This window comes from Palaemon carinicauda, chromosome 37 (assembly GCF_036898095.1).
Source record: "Palaemon carinicauda isolate YSFRI2023 chromosome 37, ASM3689809v2, whole genome shotgun sequence".
NCBI lineage: Eukaryota > Metazoa > Arthropoda > Malacostraca > Decapoda > Palaemonidae > Palaemon > Palaemon carinicauda.
The window spans coordinates 60105481-60127884 of record NC_090761.1 but is presented as its reverse complement, the minus strand read 5'-3'; the positions used below and the strand labels follow the sequence as shown (position 1 = coordinate 60127884).

Below are 22404 nucleotides of genomic sequence, written 5' to 3'. Positions count from 1 at the left end.
ATTGCCGTATGGTGACCAATAATCAAACCAATTAGTTTAATTGTTGTCCAGTATTAATTTTCCCGTGGAGGGTGGTACTTACATTACTCCTTTGTAGGGTCCTCTCAATACCCACTGTCTTACCTTTTGCCTTCTACTTTTCTTCCATTCTCTTTAATCCTTTCTGGCTTAACTGCCTGGTTTCGACTTTAGTTGCATTTTCTAATCTCATTTAAGATCATACCCTTTGCAAGTTAAAAATTTGGCATAAAGGTTTCCTTGAGCTACATTTAATAGTGACAACATTTAACATCTGTATGATACTGATTGATAACCATTGTAAAAAGCACTGATCTTATGTATTTAAGTTTCTTGAATATCTTTTGTTCAGATAATCCTGTAAGACAGCACTTTATTGGTAACAGAAAATCTATTAGAGCTGTTTACTGACTATACAATAGCTGTCAATTGGGTGGTTTGAGAACAAACTCCTTCTTCATGTAAAAATTGCACTGCGAATTTCCTTGCTTGCAAAGGTACTTAAAGCTATTCTAACGTAGTCTCCACTGCTTCCAGAAGATAGGAAAATTGAAATTCTTCAAACAAGATCACTGGTGTTTGTAAATGCTCGCTCACACATGAAAAATAAAAATAATTTTCATATAATTTATTTATACTAAATACATAGCAAAACTGTATATATTCTAATTTCTTCCTAATCTTAATTATTCATAAATCAAATTTTTGAAAATTCAAATTCAAATACTGTACAGTAAACACTTTTTTGCAAAAAATACTGCATGAAAGATGAAAGTCTCTTTAAGATATTAGCAAACATAAGATACTTCATTAGAATTTAAATAAAATATATTCATAAATACACTCAAATGAAGCAACAAAGAAAGTGTAATAAATATCAATGTGATTTAAAAACCTTAATACACTAATCAAAATTTAAAGAGAAACAATACTTTAAGCCAGAAGTTTTTTAACTGTCTCTGGATCACGAGGCAAAAGAGTAGATGGATCAGAATATTCATTTTTAGGGTCGTGAACTAATTCATATAGTTTGGCATACACCGAAGATATAGCTTCAGCGATGCGCTGCTGCAGAGTTCGACGGAAGTTGGAACTTAGGAGCAACCTCGTGTGCGGAAGCATTAAGTGGTCTGGAGCTGCTAAGAAACCATCCAATTTTGTCTGAAAGCAAGAATACATCACTTGGATATTCACAATCATCAGGTATTGAGTATCAAAAAGAATTCTACAAACTCAATTTTCTCTAAGATATAAATTGATAGCGGCCTCTTTTTCCTCCTCTATGAGGCATGACCTTCTACGATATGTTGTTCCTCCCTCTGCACCAAGCAAGATTTCTCCTTCAAAGATGAGGATAAATGAGAGAGTTTTATCATGTTTTTCTATAGTAAAAGAAAACACCAGAAATTCTCAAACTTCACGAGGACTACGGCCTTTCATTTAAATTCACCATAAAAGACTTTGCTTATAGTTCATGCAAAATAAATTTTAAATTTCTCTTTCAATCTGAGGTAATCCTCTTTCTCTCACTTTTCAAATTCTTTGTTTGCATTAAAGAAAAAGAGACACGTTGTACTATAGTTTCTCAAACTTTTATCATATCTCATTGATATATCTATCTAATCAAAATACTGTACTGTACTGTACTACATAACTGGTCTTTCTACTAAAATTATTGCAGATATGATATCTTAATTATAAAATAAATTTTTGAATATACTTACCCGGTGAATATATAGCTGCAACTCTGTTGCTCGACAGACAAACTGTACAGAAAAAACTCGCCAGCGATCGCTATACAGGTTGCGGGTGTGCCCAACAGCGCCATCTGTCGACCAGATACCAAGCTCAATGTAAACAAAGACTCAATTTTCTCCTCGTCCCACTGCGTCTCTATTGGGGAGGAAGGGAGGGTCATTTAATTTATATATTCACCGGGTAAGTATATTCAAAAATTTATTTTATAATTAAAATATCATTTTTAAATATTCAACTTAGCCGGTGAATATATAGCTGATTCACACCCAGGATGGTGGGTAGAGACCAGTAATATATGTTTACATTTTATGAGCTAAGAGTTTTTTATTTCATTTTAGAAGTTATCAAAATAACAAAAACAAAATAAATAGGTACCTGGTAAGGAAGTCGACTTGAACGATTACTCTGCCTTATAAGTACGTCTTCCTTACGGAGCCTCGCGATCCTCTTAGGATGCTGATCGACCCCTAGGAGCTGGAGTATCAAGGGTTGCAACCCATACAACAGGACCTCATCAAACCCATAATCTAGGCGCTCTCAAGAAATGACTTTGACCACCCGCCAAATCAACCAGGATGCGAAAGGCTTCTTAGCCTTCCGGACAACCCATAAAAACAACATTAAAAACATTTCAAGAGAAAGATTAAAAGGATATGGAATTAGGGAATTGTAGTGGTTGAGCCCTCACCCACTACTGCACTCGCTGCTACGAATGGTCCCAGTGTGTAGCAGTCCTCGTAAAGAGACTGGACATCCTTTAGATAAAAAGACGCGAACACTGACTTGCTTCTCCAATAGGTTGCGTACATTATACTTCGCAGAGATCTATTTTGCTTAAAGGCTACGGAAGTTGCAACAGCTCTAACTTCGTGCGTCTTCACCTTAAGCAAAGCTCGGTCTTCCTCACTCAGATGTGAATGAGCTTCTCGTATTAACAGTCTGATAAAGTATGATAAAGCATTCTTTGACATAGGCAAAGATGGTTTCTTAACTGAACACCATAAAGCTTCAGATTGGCCTCGTAAAGGTTTAGTACGATCTAAATAGAACTTAAGAGCTCTCACAGGGCATAAGACTCTTTCTAGTTCATTGCCTACAATCTCCGATAAGCTGGGAATATCGAAAGATTTAGGCCAAGGCCGAGAAGGCAGCTCATTTTTGGCTAGAAAACCAAGTTGTAGCGAACAGGTGGCTTTTTCTGACGAAAATCCGATGTTCTTGCTGAAGGCATGAATCTCACTGACTCTTTTAGCTGAGGCTAAGCATACCAGGAAAAGTGTCTTTAGAGTGAGATCTTTCAGGGAGGCTGATTGTAGCGGCTCAAACCTGTCTGACATGAGGAATCTTAGTACCACGTCTAAATTCCAACCAGGGGTAGCCAAACGATGCTCCTTGGTGGTCTCAAAAGACCTAAGGAGGTCTTGAAGATCTTTATTGTTGGAAAGATCTAAGCCTCTATGCCGGAAGACCGATGCCAACATCCTTCTGTAGCCCTTGATAGTGGGAGCTGAAAGGGATCGTCCTTTTCTCAGGTACAGTATAAGAGAAAATCAGCTATTTGAGCTACAGAGGTACTGGTCGAGGATACAGCAACTGACTTCTACCAGTCTCGGAAGACTTCCCACTTCGATTGGTAGACTCTAATGGTGGATGCTCTCCTTGCTCTAGCAATCGCACTGGCTGCCTCCTTCGAAAAGCCTCTAGCTCTCGAGAGTCTTTCGATAGTCTGAAGGCAGTCAGAAGAAGAGCGAGGAGGCTTTGGTGTACCTTCTTTACGTGAGGCTGACGTAGAAGGTCCACCCTTAGAGGAAGACTTCTGGGAACGTCTACTAGCCATCGAAGTACCTCGGTGAACCATTCTCTCGCGGGCCAGAGGGGAGCAACTAGCGTCAACCTTGTCCCTTCGTGAGAGGCGAACTTCTGCAGTACCTTGTTGACAATCTTGAACGGTGGGAATGCGTAGAGATCCAGATGTGACCAATCTAGGAGAAAGGCATCTATATGTATTGCTGCTGGGTCCGGGACTGGGGAGCAATAGATTGGAAGCCTCTTGGTCAGCGAGGTTGCAAAGAGATCTATGGTTGGTTGGCCCCAAGTGGCCCAAAGTCTCTTGCACACATCCTTGTGGAGGGTCCATTCTGTTGGAATTACTTGCCCTTTCCGACTGAGACAATCTGCTATGACATTCAAGTTGCCTTGGATGAACCTCGTTACTAGGGAGATGTCTTGACCTTTTGACCAGATGAGCAGGTCCCTTGCGATCTCGTACAACGTCAGTGAGTGGGTCCCTCCTTGTTTGGAGATGTACGCCAAGGCCGTGGTGTTGTCTGAGTTTACTTCCACCACTTTGCCTCGAAGGAGAGACTTGAAGCTTTTCAAGGCCAGATGTACTGCCAACAGCTCCTTGCAGTTGATATGCATGCTCCTCTGACTCGAGTTTCACAGTCCTGAGCATTCCCGACCGTCTAGTGTCGCGCCCCAGCCCACGTCCGAAGCGTCCGAGAAGAGAACGTGGTTGGGAGTCTGAACAGCCAGGGGAAGACCCTCTCTTAAGTTGATATTGTCCTTCCACCAAGTCAGACAAGACTTCATCTTTTCGGAAATCGGGATCGAGACCGCTTCTAGCGTCTTGTCCTTTTTCCAGTGAAAAGCTAGATGGTATTGAAGCGGACGGAGGTGTAGTCTTCCTAGTGACACAAATTGTTCCAGGGATGATAGCGTCCCTACCAGACTCATCCACAGCCTGACTGAGCAGCGTTCCTTCTTCAGCATGTTCTGGATGAATAACAGGGCTTGACTTATTCTGAGGGCCGACGGAAAAGCCCGAAAAGCTAGACTGTGAATCTCCATCCCTAAATACACAATAGTTTGGGATGGGACCAGTTGCGACTTTTCCAAATTGACTAGGAGTCCCAATTCCTTGGTCAGATCTAGAGTCCACTTGAGATCCTTCAGACAGCGACGACTGGAAGAGGCTCTGAGAAGCCAGTCGTCCAAATAAAGGGAGGCTCGGATGTCCGATAAGTGGAGGAATTTGGCAACATTCCTCATCAGCCTCGTAAACACGAGAGGAGCTGTGCTTAGGCCAAAGCACAGGGCCCGAAACTGGTAGACCACATTTTCGAAAACGAATCTCAGAAAAGGTTGGGAGTCTGAGTGAATGGGGACGTGGAAGTAGGCGTCCCTTAGGTCTAGGGAGACCATCCAGTCTTCCCTTCTGACCGCTGCTAAGACTGACTTTGTGGTCTCCATGGAGAACTTCGTCTTTGTGACAAAGACATTCAGAGCACTGACGTCTAGCACCGGTCTCCACCCTCCTGTCTTCTTTGGAACCAGGAAGAGGCGGTTGTAGAATCCCGGTGATTGAAGATCCGAGACTTTGACCACCGCTCCCTTCTCTAGCAAAAGAGACACTTCCAGTTTCAGGGCTTGTCTCTTTTCTTCCTCTCTGTACCTGGGAGAGAGATCGATGGGAGACGTTGCTAGAGGGGGTTTGCGTACAAAAGGGATTTTGTACCCCTCTCTGAGCAACTTCACAGATTGTGAATCTGCGCCTCTCCTCTCCCAGGCTTGCCAGAAGTTCTTGAGTCTGGCTCCCACTGCTGTCTGAAGTTGCGGGCAGTCAGACTCTGCCCTTAGAGGACTTGGATCCTTTCCTCTTCCCTCGCTTCCCTTCGGCACGAGCACCTCCTCTGCTGGAGGCTCTGCCACGAAAGGGCGGAATAAAGCGAGACGCTGGAGTGTCAATCCTCGGTCTAGCAGACAATGTAGGCAAAGGGGGAGCTTTGCGAGCTGAGGACGCAACTAGATCGTGAGTGTCCTTCTGCACTAACGAAGCAGCTATTTCCTTTATCAGGACTTCTGGAAATAGGCACTTGGAAAGAGGAGCAAAGAGAAGCTCAGATCTCTGGCATGGTGTAACTCCAGCAGACAGGAACGAGCAGAGAGACTCGCTTTTTCAGGACTCCGGACGCAAATGAGGCAGCAAGCTCATTGGACCCATCACGGACGGCCTTGTCCATGCAGGACATAATGAGCAAAGAAGTCTCTTTATCTGTCGAAGAGATTTTCCTGCTCAGGGCTCCTAGGTACCAGTCTAAGAAGTTAAAGACTTCAAAAGCCCTAAAGATTCCTTTCATAAGGTGGTCCAGGTCCGATGATGACCAACAAATCTTTGAGCGTCTCATGGCAAGGCGGCGGGGAGAGTCTACAAGACTTGAGAAGTCGCCCTGGGCAGAGGCAGGAACTCCCAAGCCGAGAACTTCTCCCGTGGCATACCAGACGCTCGATCTGGAAGAGAGTTTAGCAGGGGGAAAAGCAAATGCTGTCTTCCCTAAACTCTTCTTGGACTCTAACCAGTCTCCTATCACCCGCAAAGCTCTCTTAGACGAGCGTGCGAGGACGAGTCTAGTAAAGGCAGGTGCGGTAGAAGGCATGCCTAAAACAAACTCTGAAGGCGGAGAACGAGGAGCCACAGAAACAAACTGGTCAGGAAACAACTCTTTGAAAATAGCCAAAACTTTTCTAAAGTCCAAAGATGGTTGAGTTGACTTAGGCTCGTCCAGTTCTGATTGTTGATCATCTTGATGTGCAGCAACATCATCATCAGAAAGTTCCTCATCCGAAAACTGATGAGGAAACGGCAACGGAGTGGGTAACGTCTGGTTCACTGAGTCCGGTCGCACTGGTGCATGCGTGACGGAGCCGGACGCAACGTCATGGAACTGCTGCACAGTCTGTGAACTGTCAACAACCATGGTAGCGCGAGGACGCACAGCGTCTACCCGAGACTGTCTAGACCGACTGGGTTGCGCAGTGGAAACCACACTGGGTTGCGGAGGTTGACGCACCGCGTCAAAACAAGTCACCTCTGATGGTTGTTGAACGTCCAGAACGTCAACAACCACCTCCGTGCGTCGCTTAACGTCAACATGCGGCTGGCAACCCACACTGGATCGCATCGGTGGAGGAACCCCCTCAACTGGTATACGTGAGAAGGTTACCTCAGCGTCAACAGGACGCACAACCGATCGCTTGGAAGGTTGTAGGCTAGGTACTGCACTCGCTGCAGGTACGGCAGCAACCTTCTCCGCATGAAAGTCCTGCATCAAAGACGTAAGCTTGGACTGCATGTCTTGCAGCAAAGCCCATTTAGGGTCTACGGGAGCAGGTGCGGCGACAGACGGTGTTAGTGCCTGAAGCGGTACCGCTTTGCCTCTCTTAGGCGGTGAGCAGTCATCAGATGACGGCAACGAGTCCGAACTGACCCAGTGGCTACAACCGGGACGTTGGACTTATCCTGAAGGGACCGATTTACGTTTTAAAGGTCGTGAGACCTTGGTCCAAAGTTTCTTACGAGAAACACCTTCAGACGACGAGGTATAAATGGGCTCTCTCGTCTTACGTAGGTAGGGGCGATCTTGGGGAGATACGCCAGATACCATGGAGGGAACGTCTGTTCGCTGATTAAAGCCTCTCGAACCCATGCGTCGTGCGACATTGCTTCTCCCCTGGACTTGGGAGCTTGCAAGAGGTCCCGGACTAGGAGGACGACAGGCACGAACAGACGAACCCTCAAGCGCAACACTGTTCACAACACTATCACTTGGCACTTTAGCACTTCCCACTGCACTTTGGCACTTATGCTCCTTAACATCCGCCATGAGCTGATTGCGGTCACTAGCAAGGGACTCAACTCTCTCCCCTAGGGCATGGATGGCACGCATCATGTCAGCCATCGAAGGTTCCTGAGTGCTAGGAGGGGGGTTAGGAACAACCACTACAGGGGAAGGAATAGGTTGTGGGGCATGAGGAGAGGAAACATCAATAGACCTAGAAGAACTTCTCCTAATTCTATCTCTCTCTAGCCTGCGTGTGTACTTTTCAAATTCGATAAAATCGAATTCCGAAAGGCCCACGCACTCCTCACACCGATCTTCCAATTGACAGGTTTTACCCCGACAATTGGAACAAACAGTGTGAGGGTCGATAGAAGCCTTCGGGAGACGCCTAGAACAGTCCCTAGCATTGCATTTTCTAAATTTGGGAACTTGTGAAGGGTCAGCCATTTTGAATTGGTCAAGGGAAAGTTCCAAAAAAACGATCTAAGTCATCAACAATGAATCCGATACAAAAGAGTTCAAGGATTTGTTTGAAGAAAAACCCTGCACAGCGAAAGCTCAAAACCAGAATATAGTACTTCACCAATATGATGTGAAAAAACTCCAGTTTAGCAACAGCGAGTATAGTACGTCTTGTCGACACGTCGACAGAGAGAAAATTGAGTCTTTGTTTACATTGAGCTTGGTATCTGGTCGACAGATGGCGCTGTTGGGCACACCCGCAACCTGTATAGCGATCGCTGGCGAGTTTTTTCTGTACAGTTTGTCTGTCGAGCAACAGAGTTGCAGCTATATATTCACCGACTAAGTTAAATATTTAAAATTAAAGGTTTAAAGGCCACTCATGAATGGCAAAAGCAAGGGAAAGTGACATTGCCCTATCAAGCAGGACAATGCCCAGAGACTGACCATATATATGTATGATTAGCGCTCAAGCCAGGCCAGGCAATGGCTGCTGATGACTCTGCAGATAGACCTATAGGCTCCCCCAAACCCCCATCCTTAGCTCACAAGGATGGTGAGGATACAGCAACCAGAGGAACTAACGAGTTTGAGCAGGACTCGAATCCCAGTCTAACAATCACCATGCAAGGATGTTACCAACAGGCCACCACAACCCATAATTTACTAGTATTTAGGTAAAAGATTCTGTTAGTGTATATATCTTTTCTTCACATTAACTTAAATCAATTAATAATTTCTTCAAATAAGCTTTAACGTAGCATTGCTGTTATTACTTATACTCAAGGATGTTCAGGTAAAAATGAAAGATTAAAAAGGTTTTAGCTACTTTGTTCAATTGCCTTTTGTTTCAAAATACAAGTAACTTGTACACTATATATTACTGTACAAAATTTTGAAAATAAAGCAATAGTATGTGGTACTGTATTTCAAATTATAGGCCTCAGAATATATTTAGGATATTCACTCTCCCAACTAACTATTACACCCCTATGGTTTATATCCAAATTACCTATCAGAATAAGTGTGAGCTATAAAGAAATTCTAGGCACAAAGATATACTGTATGTAAATGTATACAGTATAACATTTATACTTGTATACATGCAAGTAATCTACCGTAAACTCAAACTTATAGACTTCAAGAATATGAAAAATTCAAGACACTACCAAACCAAACTTGGGTTAAAAAGCACTGTACCTGTTATCTTCAATGATCTATCTCTAAACAAGATACTGTACAGTATATAACATTTATTACTAATGAAAGAATATGAGAAAGATAATAATCATTCTTACACCATATGTTTTCTTAGCATGCATACCACCACCATTCAAACACACTTCTAACATCCAAATAAAACAACAAAAATATTTTACAGATTTCAATGGAAGCCATCTTTCAACAAACAATAAACACTCACCATGAATGACTGTACAACCAAAGGCTGGCATGCCGGATTCTGCGAAAGTGGGGTTGGTGGTGGATGAGTAATGAAGGGGTACATGCCAGCTACTCCAACACTGTGGCATACTCCATTGATCTGCTCTTGGGCTAAGGTGTCAAGTTGTGCATCTATCTGACCCTGTTGATTATAAAGTAAATGGTTAGTTGCAAGATTATCCCACATTGGTTTCAAAACTGCTTTTGAAATTAACAGATTCTAAGAGATACTTTTTTAAACTAGTGATGAAAAATTAACCAATTAAATTAGATCTATCCTTCATACAAATCATCTAAATCAAATGTGATACTGCCATCACCTATACAGTATTACCAGATTCTCCTAATATGTCACCAATCAAAATATAGAATCCTATTTATAAAGTAACGGACTTCACTGAACACATTAATAAACTACAGCAATTAATTTTTGACTTATATCTTTTAAATTACTCTATGCAGACTTTTTGGTCACCTTGATTTTCTTACAGTGACAATCAGATAAGAATATTTCCTATGTTAATTGTGTTTACATCTTACACAAACAGACTTAATGCACATTAACTTTTACTGACAATGCTAATTATGGATGATGATGATGGAAACAAAACAATCCCAATAATGGATAACTGGAAATAAAAGCTGGTGATGTTAGAGAAGGAGAATGAGGACATAATTGTTGTTTTATGACTAACTCATAACTAATAACTTTGTTAATTTAGTGTTAAACTCTTGAAGGCAAGAAGTACAGTAAATATATGAGAAACCAATGAGTGAATGTAGATGCATGTGCATCTGTCAATCTCATTCTTTTGTATGCCATTGTGGTTAACAAATAATCTTCCCCAGATTTGGTCAAGAAGTTTGGTAAGAAATTTTTTTATAAAATTCAACTTTCTTTCCTCAATTTCTAGTTACCTCATTTTCCTTTTATGATAAATTAATTTTCAGGTGTAGTTTGTGTGAAAATATTACTAATCAACTCTTGGACTGTATTTGTTACCAAGCTATGATGCAAGGACTCTCCAATTACTCAGCCAATCTTGTAGTTATACAGTGTACTTACTATAGTTTACCTATAAATCCTCTTTCTATTACATATCTGAATTAATAGAAGTGCAACTGAAACCAGCTTTGCATAGAAGTGAACAAAAGGGTGACTAATGATTTAGAATTTAAAGGAATTATTCTTTTTGTCATCATTTTGTATTTTCATAAAACCCTATAATTAAATATTATTACGTAATGTAAAGGTACAGAATTTATTTCAGGGTCAACTTGCAATGCTTTTAAACAAACTAGATAAAACTACAATTCTTTAATTTCAAAACCTTAGTAAACCATGACCCAAGAAGACAAGTTTATTAGAATCCTACTTTGTATGATAATACTGTACCACCTGTGATTGATTTATTTACTACCAAACACTATGTTAAGCTTCTCTAGCAGCCAAAGAAAGGGGACTCTACCATGGAACTATGTTTAGAGGATGCCTTTTCCAACATTGGTCATATGATTCATGAATTCCTGTTTGATATGGTAGTTAAGGACATCTCAGTAGATGTTACATTCTGTATGAAAGGCAAAGGAATTTCGTGAGGATAATGACCAACCAACAAACATCACTAATACTTTCGGAAAGTTGGATCAATGACCACCATTTCTATAACACAAAATTCCTCTTCCCAAGCTTGTCATTTATTTTTTGCAGAAGAGAGTTGAGAAATCACACTTCTTTCACAATGCCATCCGGGATGCTGTTCTCATCTTATATGGATATGATGAATAAGCTATAAAGGGAAGTTCTGGCAACAAAAAACTAGCAGGATTCTGTTATATACTGTCTGTGGCCTTTTAGTTGAGAGAAAAATCTTAAAAGTAGCTGCCATTACTAAGAGAATGATCCATTCAATTGGAAGGGCCTTGATCTTCAGATCCATAACATTGCTTACCAATCGGCCAACACAACTACAGACAAGAGACTTCTCTGTAATAACATCCATTGAGTTGAAAGATCTAAGGGTTGAAGACCTCTTTGATCAAGATATTTTCCTGAAGATGTTGTTGAAAGATCTTGCAAGGAAGGTGACAGAAAAACCAGTACATCAATAATGAAATAGGAACCTTCACAAGGAAGTTTCCCTGCTATGAAAAAGCAGTTGACTCTTTACATGAAAAAGTTTCAGACAAGACAGTTCTATTCATCAATATTTCATTTAAGTATTACCCTTTAAAATATAGTTACAGTATAGTTGATTAGTATGATATTTATGACTACAGATCATTCATGTAGACCTGTTGTAATTTCAATCAATAGAATGACCAAATGTCGAGAGGTATAGTAGTTAATTACTACAGCATTTTCTATGTACGGTACTCCCTCTATCCACTGTTTCACTATCTGTAATTTCAATTGCCTGCTGTTCCAAAAGTGAATAATTCTAAAAAATTATAGGTCTTCCCTAAAATTTCAAGGTCCATACAAAGACATGGCTACAACTTATTCAATTGACTATGGCCCACATTCAGTGGTATTAGCCAAAAGCTGATGTTCCTTTTCTGTAACTATTACTAATACACTACGTTAATAAAAAAAAAAATAGGTCTAACAAAGGAAAAGCTTATGTTTGGGGAGGTGCTGTATGATCTCCAAAGTACAGGGTTACTATATAAGGGAGACCCTCAAGTTCTGGTATTACTGAACTTGAAACAGCAGTTCCGCTGCTAAAATTGTCTGGCTATCAGTGATAAGTCATCACTGAAAACCATCACTACAGCTGGAGACAATGCTACCTGCACATCAACTTGAACCCAGCCACTATCTTTCAACTTGAAGAGTGAGAATTAATTGTCTTGCATCCTCCATGAGGCTAAGGAGGAGGGACCTTAATTTGTACTGGATCCCGGACTTGTGAGGGACTTGAAAGTTTGGGTTCATAATATTGGAAGTACTACTACTTCTCTCTATTTCTGTAAAGACCTGTCTTTAGAAAGCACTTTGACAACAGAAAAGGGAGAACCAAATGTGTTGATACCAAGCACTATTTAAAGGAAGTCTGTTTTACAATAAATGTTTCTGGGCTTTAGGTCCTATGGTAACAGCAGGTGATGTGGTAATGTAATTTGGTAATTAGGCTTGTATTTTGGGTAACTGGCTTTGGTAAGCGTAGGCCACGTTTACTCTGGTGTCAAGGTTTTTTTTTTCTTTTTTGGTGATGCCTTCATGGCAATAGTTATAATATTAAGATCTGGAATAGAGGTCTTTTAAAAGATGAGAGAGGTTCTTTCAAGATTCTGTTGGCACACTAAATTAGTGAACATTTGTAAGTGTGAAAGAGTTTGAGTTTTTAACAAATTAATGATTTTGTTTCTCTTTCCCTCATCTACCGTCCTCCTGTTAAGTGTAGGATGTAGCCATATGAACCTCCAGTGAGTTTCATAAAATTAGATGGAATTTCAGTGATTCACCCCTACAAAAAAGTGAGCTCAAGAGCTTGTTAACTCTGCTTCAACTTTGCAAATTGAAGAATGGATCATGTTTCCTGCCAGACAACTCCATCCATACAGCAATAGCATACTGAGCAATATGGTGTGAAGGACATCCGGGAAAAGTTTCAAGGGATAGATGTCAACACAAGGGTAACTTTACAAGGATAAAGTCATATAACCTCAGGTGAGTACAGAAATCATCAATTCTATTAACAAAACCCATCAATCATAATTCCAAGTTCCCTCACCCTTTCTATTCTCTTTGGGGGTACTAAAGAATGAGTAACAGAGATGCCAGGTTATGTCCAGTGGGCTCCTGTTCCTTCAAAAGCAATTCAATTCAACTGAAGAGCAGCTACATCAAGTTGAGGGAAGTTATAACTGATGGGTTCATATGAAAAGAGTATTTCAAGTAAACATCATATTAAAAGGCTCCAAATATTCTAATGCTGGAAAGTCTTACAGCCACTGCAGTCACAATCCAGCAATGCGCAGGTAGCTAATATGTTGTAGTGTCATTTTGGGTTCTTCAATTTACTACCTTCAGACTTATCTGTTGTAATATTTAATTTTGTTAAACTACAGTTTGTTCTCATAATCCTGTAATATTCCACCCTTAGCTAACTTCAAGGAAACTTCCTTAATTTACATCGTTTGATATACTAAGGGCCTTACCTGAATCATTTCTAATTTCTCTCCGGTTGTATGGAGTAAAGACAAAGTGGAATGTAGCTGATGGAAACAGTTTAGAAGGTACACAGCTGATTCAACTGCACCAAGACCTGATGCACTCTCGTTGACAGCATTAATCAATGGATCAACAACACAGCTTACAATCTAAAAGTAAGAATAAATAGTTTGACCACAGCAATAATTTTCTTCTTTTACATATTAATCAATATCTCGATTTTCAAGACCAAACACTGCTAATCTTTATAAAGGTTAAAGATTTTATTACATTTAAAAAATAGCTCTTATTATTTAAATCTATATTTTCGTATTTTATGATCCAATACACAAAAAATTAAAGAATTGTCAAAACTAAGAAGAGGCAGTGTTTGACAAAATTAAAGAGCCTCTCAATTATAGTACTTACAAGCCTAGAGTTGACATTCACATTTTAAAAATATCTAGAACTACATCTCATTTAAATATCCAAACTAATACCTGTTTAAAATCATGCTGAGCATCTTCAGCAACTGTAGCTGCAGTAACAACCTCTGTCAGGAGACCAAGTGTGCGTTGAACACCAGAGGTTGGAGCAAGCATTTCCCCAGGTGGTTCAATTCGCTCACTTACATGACTGACCTTCAAAAGGATGAAAGATAAAAATTATCATGAGGTACACACTTAAAAAATTCTATGAGTATCGTTACAGCACAGCAAAATTTTAACAAATGTAATAAAAAATATCTATTATTTAAAAAAAAAGAGTTCACAATACCATAAAGTATAAGAATCTACAATATGTTAGGCATTATATCTGCCACATTCAGAACCAATCAAATCTGATAAACTACGGACAATGGGAGGCTATGGTGTTTGCTCAGTTAGAATGAGGAAGGGGAAAGTTGCTTCCAGTTTCACTAAAGCTCAGCATTCATCCATTAAAAGTGGTTCTGATCTTGTCGTTTCTTTGTAACTGTCGGTAGAATTACAGTAATTAGGGCAGCGCCTTTTATCCAGACCGAGTGTACAAGAACTCTGTTACATACGCAAGTTAATAGGGTGTGACCATCGGAGGAAGACAGCTACGTTGATCAGATACCTTAGACAAAGTCTTCTTCTAGAGGTGAAGTAGCAACACTCGGTCAAGGGCAGTGCATTTGGTACAAGGCCGAACACTGGTGCAAAAGTGGCGAGTACGAATGATTATTCCTGAAGGGACAACACTTCCCTCTATCTCCTAAAAGAGAGAGAAAAACTAGGAAGGGGAAAGAAGGTCACAGCTATCTTTCATTCCAACCACCAGTGAGCGTGCGCCTTCTTGTAAGAAACAGAGCACAAGTAACAGGTGTGTGATGTATTTTATACTGGTGCTCGGTGATGGGAACGTTCCTGGTACGGTAGCCTACATACAGTACTCTCTCGTCTCTTCAACATGGCGAGGACTTACTCGGATCTCTTTCTCAAGCAGAACGTTCTTGGTACCACACTGTCTCTTCCAAAAGGAGAGAAATGGTAGAAGTCACATGTGACCCCTATTGATAGGTCTTCCTATACTTTTCCGAATACATCTTCCTTGTTTTCCCCTAAAAGTAGCTGAGATATCACCTGCTTTGACTCTATGCATGGACGAGAGATGGTCTTATGTTGTTGTACTGACTCAGTGTGGGAAGATCTCATGACGTAGTCCGGCATTGGAGCATAGAAAGATCTCGATGTAAGGAAGGTTCTTTGCGCATAGGAAGAACTTCATACATTGGCGTACATGCTAAGAAGAAGCAGGTGACAGACATCCGTGTGTCGAATGATACGATAACATGAAGCCTATGAAGACCAATCAATCGGAGGAGACCAGGAGTGTGGAGCGCACATACTTCAAGCACATATACATGGTAGGCAGTAAGGTCAAAACCCATACACATGGAGAACTGGCTTCTCTTAATCCCTAAGATAGGTGAAGATCATGTAGGTAGTAAGGATCAAGCTAGTATGCATGGAGAACTGGCTTCTATTATTCCCTGTGATGCCTGAAGATCATGAGATTGAGTGCATGAATATCAGTTGCATGGAGAAGGTACATTAGTATGTTCCGAACCAGCACATGTGGACCCTCGATGAACATGGACTCCCGATGCGAGTGGATTCACTGTGCAGATGGATGCTTGGTACGCATACATTCCAAGTGTGTGTGGATTCTCGTAGCTGGGAATGTCGTGGAGAATGCCTTCGGACCGATTAAAGCAGGAGCAAGATGTTGATTGATTGATTGATTGATTGATTGAAAGTTTTCTGGCATCCTGACATCTAAGGTCATTGACGCCGATAGCATATATTATATATGAAAAATAAGAGAGAATTCAATTAAAACCATAAAAGTTAAGAAGTCATTACAATAGTTAAATAGTTTTCAGAAGACCTGCTTCTGAAATAAATCTAAAAATTCCACTCGCATAGTAGGACACATCATGTCCAAGAATCTTGGCAAGGATGAACCTGCCATTCTCACCTCGAGCCTCAAACAGATATCTATTTCTCAAGTTAGTAAAATTAGGGCATTCGGTCAACAAATGCCTCACTGTTAAAGGTACCAAACAGTCCTCACAATACGGTTGATATTGGCCCTTCAGCAGAAACTCGTGTGTCAACCGTGTGTGACCAATACGGAGACGGCAAAGAGTCGTCTCCCATTTTCGGGGTATCATGTTATACCTCCAAGGTGATATGATATTTGTTACTTCCCTCATTTTATTGCCATCTTGACTATCCCAGTGCTGTTGCCATTTATTACAAACCAATTTCTTGATGTAAGGTAGGAAATCATTACAGGGAATGGGATACCTCCTTGGTAGCAACTTGGATGCCGCATTCTTCGCCAGTAAATCTGCCTTCTCATTCCCACACACACCTACATGTGCTGGAACCCAACAAAATCGAACTGTTATACCTCTCCGTCCAATAATAAAAAGCCATTCTAAAATCTTTAAAACTAGAGGGTTACAAGAATTAAAAACTTCTAAAGCTTGAAGAACACTCCTTGCATCACTAAAAATTGTAAAATTACCCTCCTTTTCCAAAGCTATTTTCTCAATAGCGGTTAGTATGCCATACAGTTCGGCAGTAAATATGGAAGCTGTTAGAGGAAGTGCACCTCTACAATTAAAATCATTACTATGTACTCCAAATCCAAAGCCAGCATCAGATTTGGAGCCATCAGTATATATAAAAGTCGATCCCCTATGTTCTTCAACATGTTCCATAAAAAGAGACTTGGATTTTAAGTCAGTCATATTCTTCTTAACTCCTATAAAGTATTTACAAAAAGATATGTCAGGTAATTTCCATGGAGGCGTTGATGATACCTTGAATGGAAGCACCTTAATTCTAATTATATCCAGAATGTTTAATAATTGTTTCACCCGAAACCCAAAAGGTTGAGGAGATTTTGGGTGCAACTCAAAGTAGGTTGAGTGCCTTACAAGGCTTGCAGTCTGAAAGGCTGAAGAATTAGGGAGTCTTTGCAATCTAAACCAATACCAAATAATAGAGGACATTCGGTAAAGGTCTAGAGGCAACTCCCCAGCATCCACAAGGAGACTTGAGATAGGTGAGGTTCTAAAGGCTCCTGTGGACAATCTTATACTAGCATGATGTATGGAATCTAATAATTTTAACTGGCTTGGAGTTGCTGAGGAGTATATTTCGCATCCATAACTAATTTTGGAAAAAATCAAGTCCTTGTATAATTTTAAAATTGTATTGCGGTCTGCCCCCCATGATGTATGGGACAATACTTTTAAAAGATTCATAGCTTTAAGACATTTAGCTTTTAATGCTTTTAAGTGAGAAACCCATATAAACCTACAATCAAATATCAACCCTAAAAATTTAGCTTCACTTGCACATGGGATCCGTTGACCTTTGATGTATATATCCGGGTCTGGATGTACTCCTCGGATACGACAGAAATGGACAATGGTAGTTTTACTTGTCGAGAACTTAAATTCATTCATATCGACCCAATGGATAATTTTATCAATAGAGAGTTGTATTTTTCTCTCGACCATTGCCATTCTAGTCCCAGCAAATGATAGGGAGAGATCATCCACAAATAATGTTGCGAGGACATCCCGGGGAATAACTGAGGATATCCCATTAATTGCTAGTGCAGAAAGGGTTACACTCAGCACACCCCCCTGAGGAACTCCTTCCTGGCATTTACTCTGTGATAGAGCTTCCCCAGCTCTCACTTGGAAAACTCTATGTGAAAGAAATGACTGAATGAATAGTGGTAGCTCTCCTCTTAATCCTAACTCATGGATTCTTTTAAGTATACCGTATCTCCATGTGGTATTATATGCCTTTTCAAGATCAAAAAGACTGTCACATGGTGCTGTTTGGAAGCAAACGCTTCACAAATGGAGGACTCAAGTCGTATCAGCACATCAGTCGTTGAGTGCATTTTTCTGAATCCACATTGAATGGGTGATAAAATACACTTCTTTTCAAGGTACCACATCAGTCTTGCATTGACCATCTTCTTCATAATTTTACATTAACAAGATGTCAATGCAATAGGTCGGTAGTTTGCTGCTAAAAACTTGTCCTTACCGGATTTTAAAAAGGCTAAAATAATGGCTAGTTCCCAAACACTTGGATAACTATGATCATGCCATATTCTATTAATAATGCTTTAAATAAACAACTTTGTATTAAAATGTATATGTTTAATCATTGCGTATGGAATTCCATCGAGTCCAGGGGCTGTATCGTTGCAAGTGGAAAGTGCCGAATCATATTCTCTTTCAGTGAAAGGAGAATTATATGACTCTTCCCTTCCTGTTGCAAAATTTAAAATTTTCTTTTCTTCAATGCTCCTGTACTGGTGACCAGGAGCTGCTACACTCTTGCACGATACATTTGAAAAATGGTCAGCCAGGGCATTGCTAACTTCAATTCCTTCAGTCACATACTGACCATTCACTTTCAACACTGGTGGTGGGTTTGGGGTGAATTTGCCTGCAATCTTTTTTACTTTCCTCCATACAGAAAATGGTGGTGTCCTACTATTAATGGAGGAAACAAAAGCCACCCAAGATTGGCGTTTAGCTTCTTTCATGGCACGGCGGAACTGTGCTCTAAACTTTTTGTATGTTATCAAATTTTCCTCAGTACGGCGTTTACGCAATCTAGTCAGAGATTTTCTGGTGGCTTTGTGCAAGGCTGTTAATTCTGAGGACCACCACGGGACTGGTCGTCTTTAGAATATTCCTGTGGTTTTTGGAATCAAATTGATTCCTGCTGTATGGAGAGTTCCATTCAGTAGGTCTATGGCATCATCAATACTTTCAAATTGATCTGCACTCCCTTCGATTTCACTTAGCTCACAAAATTTAACCCAGTCTGCCTTGTTAAGATTCCATCGTGGCGATCTTTGTGAAGGCGGACCCTTGTTGGTGTTTATAATGATTGGTGCATGATCACTAGTATGCCAATCATCTAATGTCCTCCAATCAAAATCAAGAAGGCAGTTAGAGCTTGCAATTGAAAGGTCAATGCATGACAAGGTACCTGTCTGAACATGGAAGTGTGTGGGCTCTCCTGTATTAAGGAGTCCCACATCCTCATTCTCCACAATTGATGAGATAATATTGCCCCTTGTGTTTGCTAAAATAACACCCCATAAAGGATGTCTACCATTCATATCTCCCAGTAAGAGAAATGGTTGAGGGAGTTGATGAATGACCTCTGCTAAATCATCATATAAAATATTATCATTTGGAGGCAAGTAGAGAGAGCATATTGTATATTTTCTTCCTATATCAATTTGTACAACCACTGCCTGCAGGGTTGTACAGTACATATAGACATAGGTATTTGGGGAACATCTCGACGAACGTACATGAGACATCCACCATGGCTCTCTGCTTGATGATTATATGGTGTTCTATAGCTAACATACTTTCGAGGACTAGGTGTGTTAGCATCAAGCATACTTTCCTGTAGACATACAATTATGGGGGAATGTTCATGATTTAGGAGCTTAAGTTCTTCAAATTTCACCCTTAAACCCTGACAGTTCCATTGCAAAATTGAGGAGAAAACTATGGATTATTTCGGGAAGACATCTTGGATGAGGTCTTCCCATTAGCAGTTTTTAATCTAACATTATTACTTGTAGGTTTCTTCAGAGATGGTCTTGTTATGTTGGGTTTTACGTTGGTGTTTTTCTTTGTATCTTTTTTATCTATTTGTTAAGGGGGTTGGTGGACCTCAACTTGAATTTCTGATTTATTTAAATTGTCTTCTGGTTGATCAGAAACATCAACAGACAAAACATCATATTTATTTGATGTCATAACTAATATTTCCTTTTGGAAGGGGGTGAGAGAGATGGAGGTCTCTCTCTTTTCCTATTTATCGGTGGTGAGGATCTACCAGGTTTTTGCGCCTTCCCTACCACAGGTGCACCTGGTAACTTTGTTTTGGGTGGAACCTCCATCAAATCAGGCAAGGACATGGCCTGAGAAAGGTTAGTACTATTGCTGGTAATGGGGGATGAAGTTTGTATAGAAGTGGGCAGTGCCGGAGATTTAATACACAGTGGAAGGCAATATGCTTACCTTGTCATGCAAAACTTTACTATCATTAGATGATGTATTTCTTTTCTTGGAGTTACTGGCAGCACTACGTGGGTTCGATGTCTCCTGTGGTATATTTTCTCTTGATTTCAGTGCCTTTGCATAGCTGTTTGGTTTTTTCAGTAGTCTTTTGGCATGTCCTACACTTATGTGTTCGACACTGGATTTGTTGAGGGCTGCTTCTTCAAACTTATAAATCTCGCAGCTCCTGTCAGTGGATTTATGGTTTGAATTGCAGTTCAAACAGCTGGGCTCAAGTGTACACTCTCCATGATAAGATTTGGAACAGATGCTACACATTTTTTCATTTTTACAAACTTTAGAAGGATGTCCAAATTTGAAACACTTGAAACATTGTAAGGGTTTTTGTTTGAAAGGTCGAACTTTTATTCTTTCATTTTCAATATCGATGTGGAAAGGCACATCAGCATCCTGGAAAGTAACTATAATCATTGACGTCCCAGGAATCTTGTGCACTTTCCACACTGTTAATGGGCACATGGCTAGTATTTCCTCTTCTGTAAATTCATACAGATCTTTATTGAAGACTACGCCCCTTCCGTAACTAAAGTTTAGGTGGGGTTTGACATCTAACACATCCTCATCACTGCTTGTCTTAAGGTTAGACAGTATAACTGATTGCGTGTATGATTTTGCATGGATTAAAAAGCTATTTTTCCCAAAGCGAGATATATCACCTGGTGCAATGGTTCCTACCTTTTTCTGAATTAGTTTGCTAATTTTAAAATAATTCCCATTACTCCCATTAGGTTCAGCAACGAGCCACATTGGTGGTTTTGGCTTTCTTTGGGGGAGCATAGTTAAATCGATATCTTTCTCAAATCAGTCAGCAGGTCTATATACATCCAAACTGTTTGGTATCTTATCACATAGGGCACCCATGACATTTAAGTTATCAATTTTGATATCATTGATGTTACATATTGCGTTGAATGCTTCTTCGTGATTATTATAAGTTATCCATGAATGCCATTTTTAATTTTCAAGTTTCATTCTAATTTCTTTTATCACTCCATAGCATCTAAATGCTTTATATATCATATCATAATCAGTATTCATTGGAATTTGGGTAACATGAAGGATTCGGAGTTTCCCTTTGTTATCGGACTTAATTGGTTTTAAAACATTGGTAGAGGGGTCTTTTTTGTTCCTAGGTCGTCAACAGAATTTTCCTTAATTGAATTAGCAGAGGTCATCAACAGTGCCGGGGGAGAGTCAGCGTATCCAGGGGATGGGGGTTCGTTACTTAAAGAATCCATTAGACGAGAAAGAGAGAAAAGGGTTAGTTTGATGTACCTGCTCGAGAATGTTAGGCCATCACACGTCAGAAAGGAAATTTGCACTCTCCACTATCGGCACAATGAGAGTATACTTCCCAGATGGTCCACTCCATACCCTACCCAAAGGATAGCTTCAAAACAGATACAGAGGCACAGGTGTAAGCTGAACCCGCCTGTTAGGACTGAGACCAAGAAACTATGGAATCATCCTCCCCATATCTGTAATGACGGGCTTCCGGCCAAAGGCCGAGAGTCCTATCCCAAGCATTGGATCCCCCTGGATTCCGAAGACCCAACACTTGAGAATAGTTCTGCCAAAAAGGTCCAAATCATCTTCGGGATGGCTGAAATCATCCAATACTCTCACATATAGCTTTGAATGCAAACACCTCCTAACCGTGATACCTCCTCCCACTCATCAAAGCAGGCAGCAATAAAGGATGTATGAACATCCCCGCCGGGGCTACAATAGATGTAGAAACATCCAAGCCATAGGAGAAAAAAAAAAAAAAAAAATAATAATAAATATACATGTACATAATGTATACACATATATAATGAGGGAATTTTTTCTCATAGAGTTTGGAAAGCAAGACGAAAGAAAGTTTATGAAATTAGGATAAGGTCGACGTAATATTGAGTAAAAGAAAAAGGTGAAGGAGAAAAATTTAGATTCAAACTGGGGGAGCAATTTCTCCAAGTTCGAGAGCCCTCTTGCCCGTCACCAAGTTTCAGCACGGGAATGAAATGCCGTGCTGAAGCTCAATGACTTCATCAAGGCATTCTCTCATTAAGAGGGAGGAGCAAGATGTACTGATGTTTCTTCCCATTAATGAACAACTCTCAGCATGTGCCTCTTCCCTCTCTCCCCCAAAAGGGAGAGACAGAGAGAAACTGTTCAGGAAGGGGAAAAGAAGAGAGGATGCCTTCCATCCTGATCAGCAGTGCATTCCTGGCAAGCATTGTCTCTCCCACAGGGAGAAAAATGTTATTTTCATTAGTAAAATA

At 40.4% G+C, this 22404-nt stretch overlaps 1 protein-coding gene across 1 annotated transcript in view; it reads right to left on the bottom strand.

The window, feature by feature from the left end:
• Positions 1-631: 631 nt before the first annotated feature.
• The window catches only part of Cog6 (conserved oligomeric Golgi complex subunit 6), a 74204-nt gene continuing 52431 nt past the window's right edge, over positions 632-22404 (bottom strand). Inside the window, exons 9-12 of the mRNA XM_068361278.1 lie at positions 13959-14099; positions 13467-13628; positions 9283-9444; positions 632-1179 (exon numbers count right to left, since the gene is read on the bottom strand). Coding sequence (XP_068217379.1) covers positions 952-1179; positions 9283-9444; positions 13467-13628; positions 13959-14099 — 693 coding nt within the window. The 3' untranslated portion in view covers positions 632-951. The remainder of the gene's footprint in view (positions 1180-9282; positions 9445-13466; positions 13629-13958; positions 14100-22404) is intronic.